Genomic DNA, 15,163 nt, shown 5'->3' with positions numbered 1-15,163 from the left:
ACATTTGAAATTGGTCATTATTACGGCAGCAACATGTAGGCCTATGCAATACAACTTTAAAAACTGAATTATATAGGCCTCCAATTACATATGCCTAGATTTACTTTATTTGAATAAGAGGTTGCATTGACTTATTTCTGCTTATCTCCACATTTTAAATGAAATCCATAATTTAGAGAGATAAAATGCAAGACAGAAAACTATTTCATCTGTATCACATTTTTACAGAAATAATTACTCTTATTTTGTCCTCTCAGAGCCTGCAGGCTATTGGAGCAGTGGCAGTGCTCTGTCATGAAACAGTTCTGCAACAGGAAGCAGACAGAGTTTTTCCATTACATGTAGTCTACAGAAAAGATGTTGACTCAGCAGTTGGAGTTGCCAAAACTATAAAAAAAATACAACACTTTAGATCATGTTTGTCACTGCGATATCTGACCTACCATAGTATGATTTGACCTACAGTGTTGGGGCTATTTATTTATTTTTGTATTAAAATGTATAAATAATAACACTTTGTAATTAAGAGTATTTTTTATATATCTAATCATTCATCAATAAAATGAATTGATTGGGTCAAATTTATCTGTTGTTTATTATGTAACTATTGTTGTTGAGTGCATTGTGTTGAAAAATTGTCAAGTCAAGCGACCTGTTATTTATATAGCGCTTTTAACAGTACAGATGGTGTCAAAGCACTCTACAGTATTATATAGTAAAATATTGTGTCAATAATGCAAAATGACAATAGTAAACACTCAATTTTCAGAATTCAGTGATTTCATCGTTCAGCTCAGTTCAGTCTAAATAGTATCTGTGCAATCAAACAATATGTATTGTAAGAATATTTCTGAATTCCTTTAAATGACTGGACAAAATCTCGAAAAGACAAAATATTGTTTACAAAGTTTAGTGACATTTTTAAATGTTAATAAACAGTTTGTTCACATTATCTAAGCACCTTAACCGCATTACCCTGCTGCAGTCCTCTAGTATCATACAGGAAACTCTGCACGCTAAGAAAGTGAAATTGCTCAAGAGAACAGTCTCAACAGACAAGTGTAGGTGACCTGAATGCTGCTTTTAACCAAACGGTTCAATATTACTTATTAAACTTATTCAATATTAAATGCATTCCAGCAAAAGAAGATAAAGTTTAGATATGTATAAGAATAACTGAAGAATATTGTGTTGCTCGATGAGAAAGAAGCATTTTAAGAAGGAGCTTGATGACGTATAGTGCATTGTACATATGGATGATTATACATGAGATACAATAAGGCGTGGACATGGCAAAACATACATAACAACATACTCAAAAAATCAATACAACCCGCCTTTCTGTAAGGCTCTCAGTAACCTCAAAACATCTCTTCCTCTCTGAGACACAGAGAGAAAGAGAGCAAGTTATCGTGCTGGAATTCAGTTCATCGATACTGAATACTTCATCTAACGGATTAAAAAACTGAAATTAATTGGTGAGTACAGATGTTTCATACTTTAATCTCACATATTGAATAATGTAGGGCAATTCAAAAAAATATATAAGATTTTGCTAGTGTAATAAATCATATTAAAACCTATAAAGTTGTTGTTTTGCTGCCAAATGCCTTTGGTTCACTTAATTCCGTGATGTTTTGTTGCAGATCAGATTTAATGTTTGTCTTTTTAAAGCTGGCAAAAACCTTTTATTGACTGTTTTTGCTCAAACCAAAACATGCTGAGTAAGTGTGAAATCTCATAATGTAGTAAGTGAGAAGATCTAAAGATGGTGTCTGAGTAATGTACAGTTTCGGCTGTAATATTATCTGAACCCATTTACAGAGAGGGCATGTCAATCATTATTTTACCTAATAAGACTATCTAGCTTCTTGCAGTTGCACATTAGGTCATCATCTAGCGTAAACCAACATTAACTAATATAATTTGTCCATCAAATATCTGTTGGACTCTCTTTAACAATCTGTGCTGCCTGAGAATTCTCTTTATGATTTAAAAATATCTCTATCATCCTTGACCCTTCCTTACTTTGATATGCGCATTAAACATTTTTTTTTGACAAATCTGAATAACGTTCAATGTCTATTTTATGGTTGTCTATTGTTTATAATCTGTGCCTTAAATGAGGAACTGTGACTGAATGCTTTCATGACTACATATTATTATCACACATGATTACATTTCCGTAAAGATTTCAGCCATTTGAGTTACTATTTAATGTGAGATACAGATATGCTCAAATGTTCTAATCATATATATATAACTAGTTAAACTAATTTTGTATTTCCTGACATACTGTCACAGAGAGTTTCCATCTGAATTGTTTTGTCCCCTTCCTCTTTTAAATGGTGTTTGAACCAAAATGTCACATGATCCATTAGCTTATTCTCACAGCGCTATAGCTGCTAACTTGATTATTTTATTGTATAATTTAAATTGTCTCAAGAGAAAGGACAACAACTCAAATAGCATACAAGCATAATTAGTTCACATTAGCTTATAATAGTAAAATCTAAACTGATTTATTAAAAAAAAAGAACTGACGTTTAAAAACAAAACCAGCTTTGTTACAGATGCATGGTAAAGTGGCTCAAGATAGATCACATATATGCTGAGGACAATAGAGCTAAGTGTTGGTAGCAAATTGTTTCTATGGACATTTATTGTTTTTTTGAACTTACACTACATGATTACCTAAAGATAGTGTAATGCAGTTTCTTAATTCAGGATTACTATTTCATCTCACTGCCATTTAGAGAATGTAATTGTATATGAAGCCATTTACAAAGAGGATACATTATAATATTCTAGTTCAAAACATCCAATGCATCAGATACTGCAACTTGCCCGAAATGCATTTTCATGTATTCTCAGGGAAAGTTTCCCTGGATGAGACAATAATGGCCCATTCCCTGGATGCGATCATATTGCATGTAACAGCATGAAGAGATATCAATAATTCAGTTAGCAAAGGTCTATTAGAGTCTGCAACTATTTGCAGCATCTCTACTTGCACATATAAACTGAACCCGTTTACTTTTGTTAGTTTTTTTTTTGTCTTTCTTCTGTATCTTTGAAAACCTCTTTTGACATGTAAATGAAACTGTGTTTAGGCTAGATGTTTTTATGAAGAGTTCTAGCAATGAGATACACATAAATGTAAGCTTAATATAACAGTAGCAGTAATTATGTATTTCCTTCAACTTAAACTGTCACAGAGTTTCCATTTGGATCATCTCTGACCCCTTCCTCTTTAAGTGGTGTTCAAAACTAGAATGCTGAAATGTGATGATGCTCCATTATAACCATCATGCAGCTTATGCTCTTACAAAAGCAGCTCTTATTCTACATTATATCAAAAATCTATTTGACTGGTCACAAGCACATTTCCTCATATTAAAGCTAGTTAGTGTAAGACCATCCTATTTGCTTATAAAAGTAAAATTATTGGCGTCAGGCTCACATTTCCTAGACCTTATTTATATGAAATAGAAACCTAATGTCCTGTGTCTGTGAATGATACCACTAGAGCTCTAATATCTGCTGTATGACTAAGAAGACATCACCATGAGTAAATCAAGAGACAGCAGCCCCACATTCTTCCTGGAGACGGATGACCAGACACAGGAGCAAAGGGAAAAGGCCAAACAGACGAAGAAAGGTCTCTTAAAGGACAAGAGGCCCATGGATTCTAATTACCTGGATGAGACAGATGACCCTGCACACAAAATTAAATTTAACCTACACTTTGACAGGTGAGCCAGCCTTCTTAAACCACACTTGGGGTGTACGATTAACATAATGCGAGAAATCCTTACTTTATCAGATGCATTCTGCACACAGGGGAATCAGAAAAGTGAAAGAGGAACCGTCTCAGCAGGACAGTGAGAGGTTTACCCTCAAGAGGTTGTTTGATGCCGTGTCCAGTGGTGATGTGTCTAAACTGCAGGGTTTACATCAGTACCTGCACAAAAACATGAAACGGCTCACTGACTCTCAATGTAATGCTATTCAACAACAGATACACTAGCGTTTAAATGTTTGGGGTCGGTAAGATTTTTGAAAGAAGTCTGCTATGTTCACCAAGGCTGCATTTAATTGATCAAAAAATACAGTAAAACAGTTATATTGTGAAATATTTAAAATAACTGGTCTTTTTTTTTTTTTGATTTCACTTATTCCCATGTTGGCAGATCTGAATTTTCTAATTCTAATATGCTTATTTAGTGCTCACAATGCAAACTGTGAAAACTTTGATATTTGATCAATTTAATATATATATATATATACATATATATATATTAAATATATATATATATATATATATATATATATATATATATATATATATATATATATATATATATATATATATATATATATATATATATATATATATATATATATATATATATATATAATATATATATATATATAATATATATAATATATATAATATATATATATATTATATATATATATATATATATATAATATATATATATATATATATACATATATATATATATATATATATATATATATATATATATATATACATATATATATATATATATATATATATATATATATATATATATATATATATATATATATATATATATATATATATATATATATATTACTTACCCCAAACTTTTGAATGGTATGGTGTACAAAGAATAAACAGAAGAGTACTGTGAATTCATGACAGATATTTATTAAATAACGCAACTGAAACTGTTTTTATGTCATCTTTAGATAAGTCCAATGGAAAGACAGCCCTGCTGAAAGCACTTTTAAATTTGAGGGAGGGCGAGAATGACACTATTGAACATCTGCTGGAAATATCAGAGAAACTTGGAGATTTAAAACATTTTGTCAATGCTGCTTACACAGACAGTTTCTACAAAGGTCAGAGACATAGCTTCATATTACATTATGCTTTTATTAGAGTAATTATTATCAAAGGTATATATGAGCTAAAACCTTATATTAGTAATTTCTTTCTTTTTTATAAATCAATACAATACTGATCATATTTAACAGGTTGTCCAGCATACCCATTTTATAATATCATCGACTGATCTCTTTGAGACAGGTCAGACAGCACTCCATGTTGCAATTGAACGGAGGAGTGCAAAATTTGTACAGATGCTGGTTAAGAAAGGGGCTGATGTCCACGCTAAAGCCTGTGGGAAATTCTTTCAGCCCAATCAAGAGACTTGTTTCTATTTTGGTAGGTCTAAGGGTATGGTTACACTTTTGCAATATTTATATAATTTTTACAGTAGAAAGGCTGCATTTTAAATCCAAGTCTTATTCAGAATCAACTCAATGTTCTCATTGTACTGCTCCATTTTGTGGGTACCTTACCTGCATTGTTTACAAATTTCGTGCACAGGTGAGCTGCCCTTGTCACTGGCCGCTTGCACTAATCAGCCAGACATTGTGGACTTCCTTCTGAACAACCCTTACCAGGCGGTGGATGTCAGGAAGAGGGACTCTCATGGAAACACAGTGCTTCATGCATTAGTATCCATAGCTGATAACAGTCCTGAAAACACAGAGTTTGTCATCTCCATGTATGACCACATCTTATTCAAAACTGACCAACTTCACCCCAAGATCAAGCTGGAGGAAATTGAAAATAATGAAGGATTCAACCCACTCACACTTGCTGCCAAAACTGGAAAACTGGGGGTAAACCTTCATTTTTCTTGCGTTACTGATTGTTGAATGTCCAAACAATTAATGTTTTACAAAGTACCAGTATTTATTTGAAGCAGTGATTCGTTTGAAGCAGTGTGTATTTCGTAAGTGTGAGTTCTGTTTTCTGTTTTCGGATGTTCCTGATTTTGTTTAGATGATCAGTGCTCATGTGATGTGAGATGTTATTTCCCTTCAGCACATGGCATTAAATCAGACACCGCACTGATTCATATGGCATCTTTACACAATCGAGTTAAGGCTTCTCTGTGCCTGCTCAAAATTCAGTGTAAAGACACAATGTTGCATAAAAGCCTGACTAAATTTTGCCAGCTCAGACCGCATAAGTGTCAAGCTGTCTAGTCTCTGTTTCCCTGGGTGTCCACTAGTGGGCTCACTTCCCCTTAGGCTCTTCACCGTAGGCACTAGAATTCCTCCAGTCTGGTCCTGTCTTCACAGTAATTGCACTCCTGTTAATTGCACCAGGTGTAGTCACTTTATTGTCATTAGCCTCCCTATTAATACCAGTCTTTCCCTGTTGTTTGTATCCTATAGAGTCCTTACCCTTCGTGTGTCCAGCTTTCTTGTCCCCCGAGTCATCTTGCATTCCGCGTTCCCTTTTCCTGTCCCTTTCATTTGTTTGTTTTGTTTGGACTGTCTTTTTGGTTTTGACCTTGGCTGTATTCGACTACCATTTGGATTCCATATATTAAATACCTGCAATTGGATCTCTCGCTCTCCCTGTGTCTCTCTGGGTACACGATCGTCACAATAAGCCCCTAGCATTAAAGTATACAGTTGTAAAAGTTGCATTCCTGCCACATCTGAGCAACATTAAAACAGTTGGAGAACCCTAAACATAACTTCAGAAGCACTACTTTGCCACCTTAAAAGTATGAATCTTTCATTAATTATCATGTAGTCTACAGTGACTTAACCTAAAGTTTTGATTTATTGAATTGCTTTTGTTCTACATTTTATCTGATTCTGTTGCTGGCTTGGCTGATTATTAAAAACAGTTCATTGCCAAAGACAAGGGACTCAATAGAACGTTTGTAAATCAGTAGTGATTAGTATATTTTGTAAAGAGCCTGATAAAGTCATTCAGATTTCATTTTCACTTTCAACTAGCTGTTAAAGCACATCGTGCAGCGGGAGTTTAAGGGGCGGCGACATCTGTCACGGAAGATCACGGAGTGGGCCTACGGTCCAGTGTGCTCGTCTCTGTATGACCTCGCCTCTCTCGACACCTACGACAACAACTCCGCGCTGGAGATTATTGTTTATGGCAGTGAGATTCCTGTGAGATGACATGCTACTAACATGATACCAATTCATTCAAATGTATAATTAGACTTTACTACTCCACTGAAGCAAAATGTTTCACTTGAAAAAAGTTAAACATATTATTTGATCTGATTTCAGAATCGCCTCGAGATGCTCCGTATTGAGCCCTTCAACCGACTAATTGAAGAGAAGTGGCAGAGATTTGCGAAACGGATGTTCATGTTCAACTTTATCGTTTATGTTATCTACCTTTTCATCTTCACTGCAGTAGCTTTTAACCGAGAAGCAGGGAAGGACATTAACAACAGCCAAGTAGGTATAGGCCTACAGCCCAGAAATGGGGACTCAAAACCCCACCCCTTTGACGTTCTGCTGCTTCACGTTAGGGGAGCTACATTTCGTGCATTCACAGAGAATATAATCAAAGTAATTTTAGGGAATATATGGATAATGACATTAACCAGACAATGAACTTATTCAGTCTCTAATTCAAACCTATGCTTAAACGTGTCTTTTTTGAATGATTCATTTTTGGATTATTTGATTCATTATTTGATCCCCACCCTCTTCTCTTCAGTCAATAAAGCCTCCATATCCTTATAGAAAAGGTAGCGAAGGCTATCTGCTTCTGACGGGACACATCATAACTACCATTGGAGCACTTTACTTCTTTATTAGAGGGGTAGGCTATGTATCTGTTGGTTTAAAAACAAATATATATATACTAGAGTTGGGTCCGAGTCCACCTTTGTCGAGTACGAGTCAAGACCAAGTCCACAAACATCGAGTCCAAGTCCGAGTCCGAGTCCAAAAGGGGTCGAGTTGGACTCAAGTCCGAGTTCTTAAAGGCCGAGTCCGAGTCGAGTCCGCCCGAGTCCAGAAAGTAATTAAATTAAAAAAGATTATAAATTGGTATTGTACATTTTTACATTCTATTAATATTTTAACCTTTCAACCCATTAAACCAATGGCAATATAAAAATGTAATAAAAAAAATACCACTGTTACATCTAGTCATTGCCATCGAACATTTTTATTTTATGTCAACAGAACTAGTTTCCTATCAAAAAAGTTTTCAAAGGTTTTATTGTATTACAAGTGCATGAAAATACAAATGAACCTATTTTATTATTGTATCACACTATATTGTCCTCCAGTTAAAGATGACATTTCAGTTATTTAATGCCTCTCCCCCACATTTGACAGAGGTAAAGTGCAGCTAATGAGGAGATCCTTAATGATGACATTATGAATTTCTTGTTGTCTTGGAGAACTTGCATCATAAAGTTGCATTGATTGTTTGGTCAGTTCTGGTCTTGCAAATCCTGCAATGCTGAGCTGTGCAGCATCTGTTGGTTGCTGCTGCTGTCTTTGGTAGTCGGTTGCATCGGTTTTCGGATCACCAGTACACTGAACCGAAAACCGTTTCTTTCGGAGGCGTCCGATTTGAGAACCGATGAACTGATGATACTGCGCATGCATGTAATTTTTCAAGTATTTTGTTAAACATCGGAAAGTGTGATAAAACTATAAATATATATATATATATATATATATATATATATATATATACGGTTTTTTTTTAAGATAGGGGCTACATGTTTCTAATCTGTATATTGTAGATTATGTATGGGCCAAAGGGATTTTCAGGGAAGTTGGACAATAATTAAGACTCTAAAGACTCCATGTTTAATATGAATAAGGGATGATTTATGGAATATCTGTACTGTATTTATAGTTAATGATGACAGATTCACAAACTGAGTTTGTAGTAAACAGAACATGAACACGAGTAGAGCAGCTGATGATACTGAACTGCAGCATGTGCCGGTGTCCTGACATTTTATCCTACCCTGTCAGATTTTCCTACCCGGGTTTTGAGCGATTCTCGTTCTCGAGTCAAGAACCGGTTGTATCAGTTTTCAGATCATCAGTAAACTGAACCGAAAACCGTTTCTTTCGGACGCGTCCGATTCGAGAACCGAGGAGCTGATGATACTGCGCATGCGTGATTCAGCATGAAGCCGATTGACTCACAGCGCGTCTGAACCGAACTGATTCTTTTGGTGATTGATTCTGAACTGATTTTGTGCTAATGTAATGAGTGCGGGTAAACCGAGGGCTTGAATGAAGGGCAATCTGACGAAACGTAAGTTCATTTAATAACAAATACATCGCAATGGATTATGTATCCGGTGAACTGTTTTTTTTTTTCAACCGGTTTATTGAATCAAACCGTCCGAAAGAACCGGTTCGCGGAAAAGAATCGAACTTCCCATCACTAATCCACACTGATATCCAGACAGAGTGGTGCGTGTGTTTCGTCTGCAAGCATGAGACTTCTGCCTGCCGGTGTGGTGCAGTAAAATGACAGAAGGGGAGACATTCATTAATTTATCATTTCGATTTTATGCTGATTTTATTTAATACACATGACGTGGACTCGACTGTACTCGGAATATTTTCCGAGTCCAAAATGTTCAAGTCCGTGTCAAGTCCGAGTACAAATTCACCCGAGTGCGTGACAAGTCCGAGTTCATTCAAAATTGGACTCGAGTCCGGACTCGAGTCCGAGTCCAAGTTCGAGTACCCCAACTCTAATATATACATATAAATTTCATTTAAAACAACAACAACTACAACAACAAAAAATTCCCCTTTTTGCAGAAATTACTGAATTCCCTTATCTTTTAAGTTAATAGATATGTTAAGAAAGCGTCCAGGATTTCAGTCCCTGTTCATAGATGGATACACCGATCAACTTTTGTAAGTGCTTTCACTCTGTAATATTTTTTTTAAGCAATGACAAATAACATCTTTTTTTTTTCACCTTTGATCAATATGTTTGAAATTACAGTCTTTGCCAATAAGTTTACTAGCTAGGGTTAGGGTTAAAAGTTTTTGAAATCCCAAATATAATAAATATATATATTTTTTTCTTCACATGACATAATTAAATTGCACTAGCCAAACAAATGTTTATGCTAGAAACAGTAATCATTAAGTGTATATATTCATTGTTTACTCCTCCTAATAAGACTATTTGTTGCATTAGTTTTCTGCAGGCTGTGCTCTTCCTGGCTGGTGCTCTACTGTACTGCTTTGGACATGATGGATATGTGGCCTGTCTAGTTTTGTGTCTTGCCTTGAGCTGGGTAAATCTACTTTACTTTTCCAGAGGGTCCAAAAATATGGGAATCTACAGTGTCATGATGCAAAAGGTGAAGAATAATTGTCCTTCTTATCCATTATCCTTTCCTCTGGCCTTCAGATTTGAGTGATAGTAAAGTATTTTGTGTATCGCCATAGAAAAATGCTATGCAACACATTTAATGCCTTATTGTAGTGTAGACTAGTCCTTACAACTAAGACTTTACTTGATGTTTGTACAATACACTTACTCTTTTTTTATTGTTGTCAGATGATTCTTGGAGAAATCCGTCGATTCCTTGTCGTGTACTTGGTCTTCCTCATTGGGTTCTCCGCAGGTATATTTGCATACATTCAATAGCCTTTATTATAATTGATTTCATATTTATCACAACCACAACAAATATTTATACAGTCCAAACACATTACTGTTTAAAGGGGTCATATGATGCAATTCCAAGTTTTCCTTTCTCTTCGGAGTGTTACGAGCTGTCCATGAAAAGATAAGATCCCAAAAGTTGCAAAGACTAAAGTCTCAAACCCAAAGAGATATTCTTTATAAAAGTTAAGACGCGTCCACGCTCCCTTAAAATGGCTCGTTCTAACAAACCCCAACATGTCTACGTCACTGTGTGGGAAGATTTGCATAACATGGCACAAATATTCACGCAAATAAAGAATGTGTAACTTTGATTCTCGCTGTAGTATTGTTGCTGCTTCTGCCATGTTGTGGAGTTTCTGTGTGTTTCATTGTGAAAGCAAAACTGCTTAGTGTGGCCTACCAAAAGAGGACACAAATAGAAATCAGTGGTTAAGCTGTGTTTAAAACACTGTTCCAGAAAAGTTCAACCGAAAATATTCAGATGTGTGCAACACATTTTACGGAGGACTGGTGGGGAAATTCCAGCTTTGCAAGGACAGTCTGGCGCTTCTGACCCACAGTCTGTAAGTACGTTTTCATATTTAAAGAATTTGCCACTGATGATTCAAACACAGAGTTCTGAGCAGTGTAGAGTAGTGCTTGTTGTTTGTTGTTTCTCTAATCACAAATGCAGACATGGTTTTATTTTTTACACGGCACAATATGCAACGCAACATGTAAAAAGACTGAATAAGTCATTATAATCAATAATTAAGTCCCCACTGTATGTAACAAATGCCTTGTTTGTATGGGTTTTATTGGTTTTGTCTCATCGTGCCAGGACACAGGACATCACCGTATGATAAATGGCATAACATTTCCGTCACACGCTTGAGGTGTTCGGCCAATCAGAATGCACTGGATAGCTGGCCTATCAGAGCACACCTCACTTTTCAGAATGATGAGCTTTGTAAAAATCAACACATTTCAGTAAGGCTGGGCATAGAGAAGAAACAATAATGTACAGTGTGTGGAAAATAATGTGTTTCTTGAACCTTAAACTGCATGAAAACGTTTTATTACACCAAATAATGCTCTTTTTGGCAGCATCATATGACCCCTTTAAATGTTTGGATGAGCAAGTTTTGTTTTGTTTTGTTTGAAAGAAATGAATACCTTTATTCTGCAAGGATGTACTGAGTTGATTAAATGGACATTTAAGATTCTTACATTGTTACAACATTATGTTTCAAATAAATGGTGTTCTTTTGAATTTTCAATTCCTCAAAGAACTCCTCAAATGTTTAATGTGTTTTAATGGCGTGTTTCTTAATCAACAGCTGTGGTAACTCTCTTTGATGATCGACCTAGTAAGGGACGGTCTTTATTCCTTCCTATTAATGGAAATGAAAACTGTAAAAAGCCCACATTTCAGGGCATCTACTTCACCACTCTGGAGTTGTTCAAGTTTACGATTGGCATGGGAGATCTGGAGTTCACCGATCAATATCGATACATAGAGGTCTTCTATGTGCTGCTGATTCTGTATATAGTGATGACTTACATTTTGATGCTGAACATGCTGATCGCTCTGATGAATCAAAGAGTGGAGGAGATGTCCGTAGAGAGCACCAACATCTGGAAACTACAGGTGAAATCAAAGGAAAAGTTAAAAGTTGTCAATTTCTGCAACAAAACATACACTGTAATGATTTGCCATTTTGTTTGTTTCTTCATTCTTATTCACAGCGTGCAATCACCACCTTGGACATGGAGTGGATACTTCCCCGCTGCCTGAAGACAAGGCTGCGCTCCGGGAAACAAAAGGACATAGGCGGGGGGCAGGAGCCTGATATACGCTGGTGCTTTAGGTGACCCTGGTGACTTTCACCCGAAACCACAAGATCTGAAGCTTGCATTCTCCTATTTAAAAATGGAGGATTTATTTTTGAAAAGAGGATATTTGCATGTAAACACAAGCATAATACATAATAATGGACACTTACCTTGTATTGATCTGTGTTTACCGTAAACACACTTCAGTGAAACCATGAGGAATAATTGAAGCATGTGTCCTCTTTCTTTCAGTGTGGACGAAGTCAACTGGAACCAATGGAACAGAAACCTGGGTGTAATTACCGAGGACCCTGGGAGACACCTGTCTGTACCTACCCCAACTAAACTTCAGAAAGGTAGTCGATGATAAACAAATGTGTGTGTGTCTGTTTTTTTTTTAATCTTACATTATATCATGTGTATTGGTTACAGAGTCCAGCCAGCGTGGACTCATGCAAACGTTCAGTAAACGCTGGACACAGACACAACAACATAGAGATGTCCAGGAGCCTCTAGCTGAGGAATCTACCTCTGTCTGATGCTTTTATAATCCATAATCTATTGCAATCTGTTTTGCAATTACCTTTTATTCTAAATGTAGGAATAATTACATATTATGTCTTGTTAAAACTTGACTGTGGTTAATTTATGAAAACACAAATATTATACACTTCAAGGGTCATTGCTGTTATGCATCATATCATTTGAACTGTAATGTTTTATAAAATGATTATGCATGTGTTGTAATTTATGAAAGCATTTATATACCATATTATACATAGTTAATTCTTTTTTTATCGAGTTAGAGTTGCTATATTTTAATAATCTTTTTGATTGAAATTTTTATATCACACTATAATGTTTTTAGTTTGATCAAACAGGATGTTTTAGGCATAAACAATGTCATAAAACTAAATTTGTGTCAAACTGTCATTTTGCATGAAGGAAGTTTTTTTTTTTTTTTTGGTAACTATTTTTAATAATAGTTGGTAATTGTGCCTTACCTCAAACATGAAATTATTAAAAAATAATCTAATATTCACTCAGTGTTCACTTAATTGTGATAAAACAACATATTGTTTCCATATTTAAAATATGGATATTAAAATTTTTTTTTAACAATTCGTACGTATTACATTAACACTTAAAATCTAAAACAAAAGTACCCTGAATATGCTACACATTTATTTTTAAACAATTAAAACAGTAAAAACTCAATAACATTTAATGTCTCTTCGGTCATTTAAATGTTTCTATATACGGTTAAGACATAAAAATCACGACTGCATAATCACACCTGTTGTACGTAAAACTGTACACAGTTTGAATGTTGGCTATATATAGACCAATTTTATTTCAGAACATTTATGTTCTCAGCGATTCTGACTGACTGGAATCATGATATATTCAGTTCACTTTTATTATTTTAAGGACAACGTGCAACGTGTTTGTATATATCGCCCTCTTGTGGTGTCGCGCGCTGCTGCTGGTGACTGATGTGGCACAAGCCGCACAACGTAGCCTACTGTAGTCCTCCAACCAATAAACATCACAGGATGATGCAAATAACGTCAGTATACTTATTGCCACTATAATTAAATGCGTCCACAAATGGCATTCGTTACCTATTTTACTGGCCAATAAGGCAACGTTCATTTAAGTTCAGTGATAGATGGGTTATATCCTCCGACTATTACCACTGCAGAGCTGAAATGGTGTGACCCTAGATAGCAAATGTCCTGCTGTTCTATTATTTATAAAAAAAAAAATTATATCCACACCAGACGCATTAAATGCTGCGACCTGAATATTTTGCGTCACTTCCGGCGCTGTATCCCTTTGATATATAGATCCATTGAATAAAATAAGCTGCAATCTTGCGTTACTGAGACATGGGGAAAAGAGCCCCCACTCGGACTTGGAGCTGTTTTCCCTCTAAATGTGTACTTTCTAGTTCTGAATAAGAACTCCCTTTCTTTTAAATTATGAGATGAGGTTCTCTAAGAATTACCTCCAGGGTTTTCATCTCATCAGTTGACATTTTAACATAATTATTCAATTAAACTGCACACAGATGTATCTTCAGAAACTACCGAATGTTTTACTCAATATAGTAATTCTTAATGCATGTATAAGCTTTGTAAAGTTGTTGTGAACAATTTATTTTGTGAAGTGATATACAAATAAATTCCTTGTTGGTTTGCTTTACCTGAATTTGAACCTGCAAGAGTAAACTGTTCAATAACAACTATTAAAACCACCAATAAGATACATTTCTTTCTTCACCAAAGTAATGTGTTTTTGTGACCATTTAATATATCTGCCACTTTAGAACAAAACATTTTTTTTTAGTTTGGTATTTCCTGCAATAGCAGCAATCAGAGTATCATATTTAAAACCCAGATGAGCACACACTGCTTGAGGAAAGAGATTCTTAAAACAAGACCACTGTCGAAAAAAAGACTGCAGTATATGAGGGTACACACAGGGTGACCAGTCCAAGGTTGAAGTTTTAGCAGCTTTTGAGCAATAAACTGAAATAGAGTCATACATGAAAGCATAAATTAGAATTTTATTTCATTATTACAATATAAAAAAAAAAGAAAAAAAAAAAAAAAAAAAAAAGAGTAGCACAACTCTCACACTCTTCAGATTCTTCCCACAGATTCAATTGACAGCCACAGAGTGACGGATATGAGAAAGGCTTCTAGAAGCTTCCTCCAATTTCACAGCAATTGCTAAACGAAAAAAAAAAATTAAATAATGAGGAAAAAAATCTAGTTCAGAATTATAAATAGCACAAATTGCAAAACAGAAGCT

The 15,163-nt window shown here is 35.2% G+C and overlaps 1 protein-coding gene across 2 annotated transcripts; it reads left to right on the top strand.

The window, feature by feature from the left end:
- The first annotated feature begins 1,156 nt into the window (after positions 1-1,156).
- Positions 1,157-14,557, top strand: LOC127958113 (transient receptor potential cation channel subfamily V member 1). 2 transcript variants are annotated; one of them, XM_052556899.1, is made up of 16 exons: positions 1,157-1,478; positions 3,530-3,755; positions 3,844-4,001; positions 4,762-4,914; positions 5,102-5,239; positions 5,405-5,703; positions 6,841-7,011; positions 7,135-7,308; positions 7,574-7,678; positions 9,692-9,762; positions 10,052-10,217; positions 10,418-10,484; positions 11,848-12,158; positions 12,257-12,378; positions 12,596-12,699; positions 12,776-14,557. In XM_052556899.1, the coding sequence occupies exons 2-16, from the start codon at positions 3,568-3,570 to the stop codon at positions 12,880-12,882; spliced, it is 2,334 nt and encodes a 777-aa protein (XP_052412859.1). In that variant the 5' UTR covers positions 1,157-1,478; positions 3,530-3,567; the 3' UTR covers positions 12,883-14,557. The 2 variants fall into 2 exon arrangements, with proteins under 2 accessions (XP_052412859.1, XP_052412860.1); XM_052556900.1 differs by lacking the exons at positions 1,157-1,478; positions 3,530-3,755; positions 3,844-4,001 and having other exon boundaries at positions 4,785-4,914; positions 5,050-5,239.
- Positions 14,558-15,163: the final 606 nt, after the last annotated feature.

Source organism: Carassius gibelio, chromosome B5 (assembly GCF_023724105.1).
Source record: "Carassius gibelio isolate Cgi1373 ecotype wild population from Czech Republic chromosome B5, carGib1.2-hapl.c, whole genome shotgun sequence".
Lineage (NCBI taxonomy): Eukaryota > Metazoa > Chordata > Actinopteri > Cypriniformes > Cyprinidae > Carassius > Carassius gibelio.
Note: the sequence above shows the minus strand (reverse complement) of the source record. Positions and strands in the feature narration are given on the sequence as shown.

What these genes read in the sequence shown, in the direction of transcription:
- LOC127958113 (XM_052556899.1), top strand. Translation starts at nt 3,568, where the DNA reads ATGAGTAAATCAAGAGACAGCAGCCCCACATTCTTCCTGGAGACGGAT. An exon ending in TTTATGGCAGTGAGATTCCT is followed by an intron (nt 7,012 to 7,134) that starts GTGAGATGACAT and finishes ATCTGATTTCAG; the next exon opens with AATCGCCTCGAGATGCTCCG. An exon ending in CCAACATCTGGAAACTACAG is followed by an intron (nt 12,159 to 12,256) that starts GTGAAATCAAAG and finishes TCTTATTCACAG; the next exon opens with CGTGCAATCACCACCTTGGA.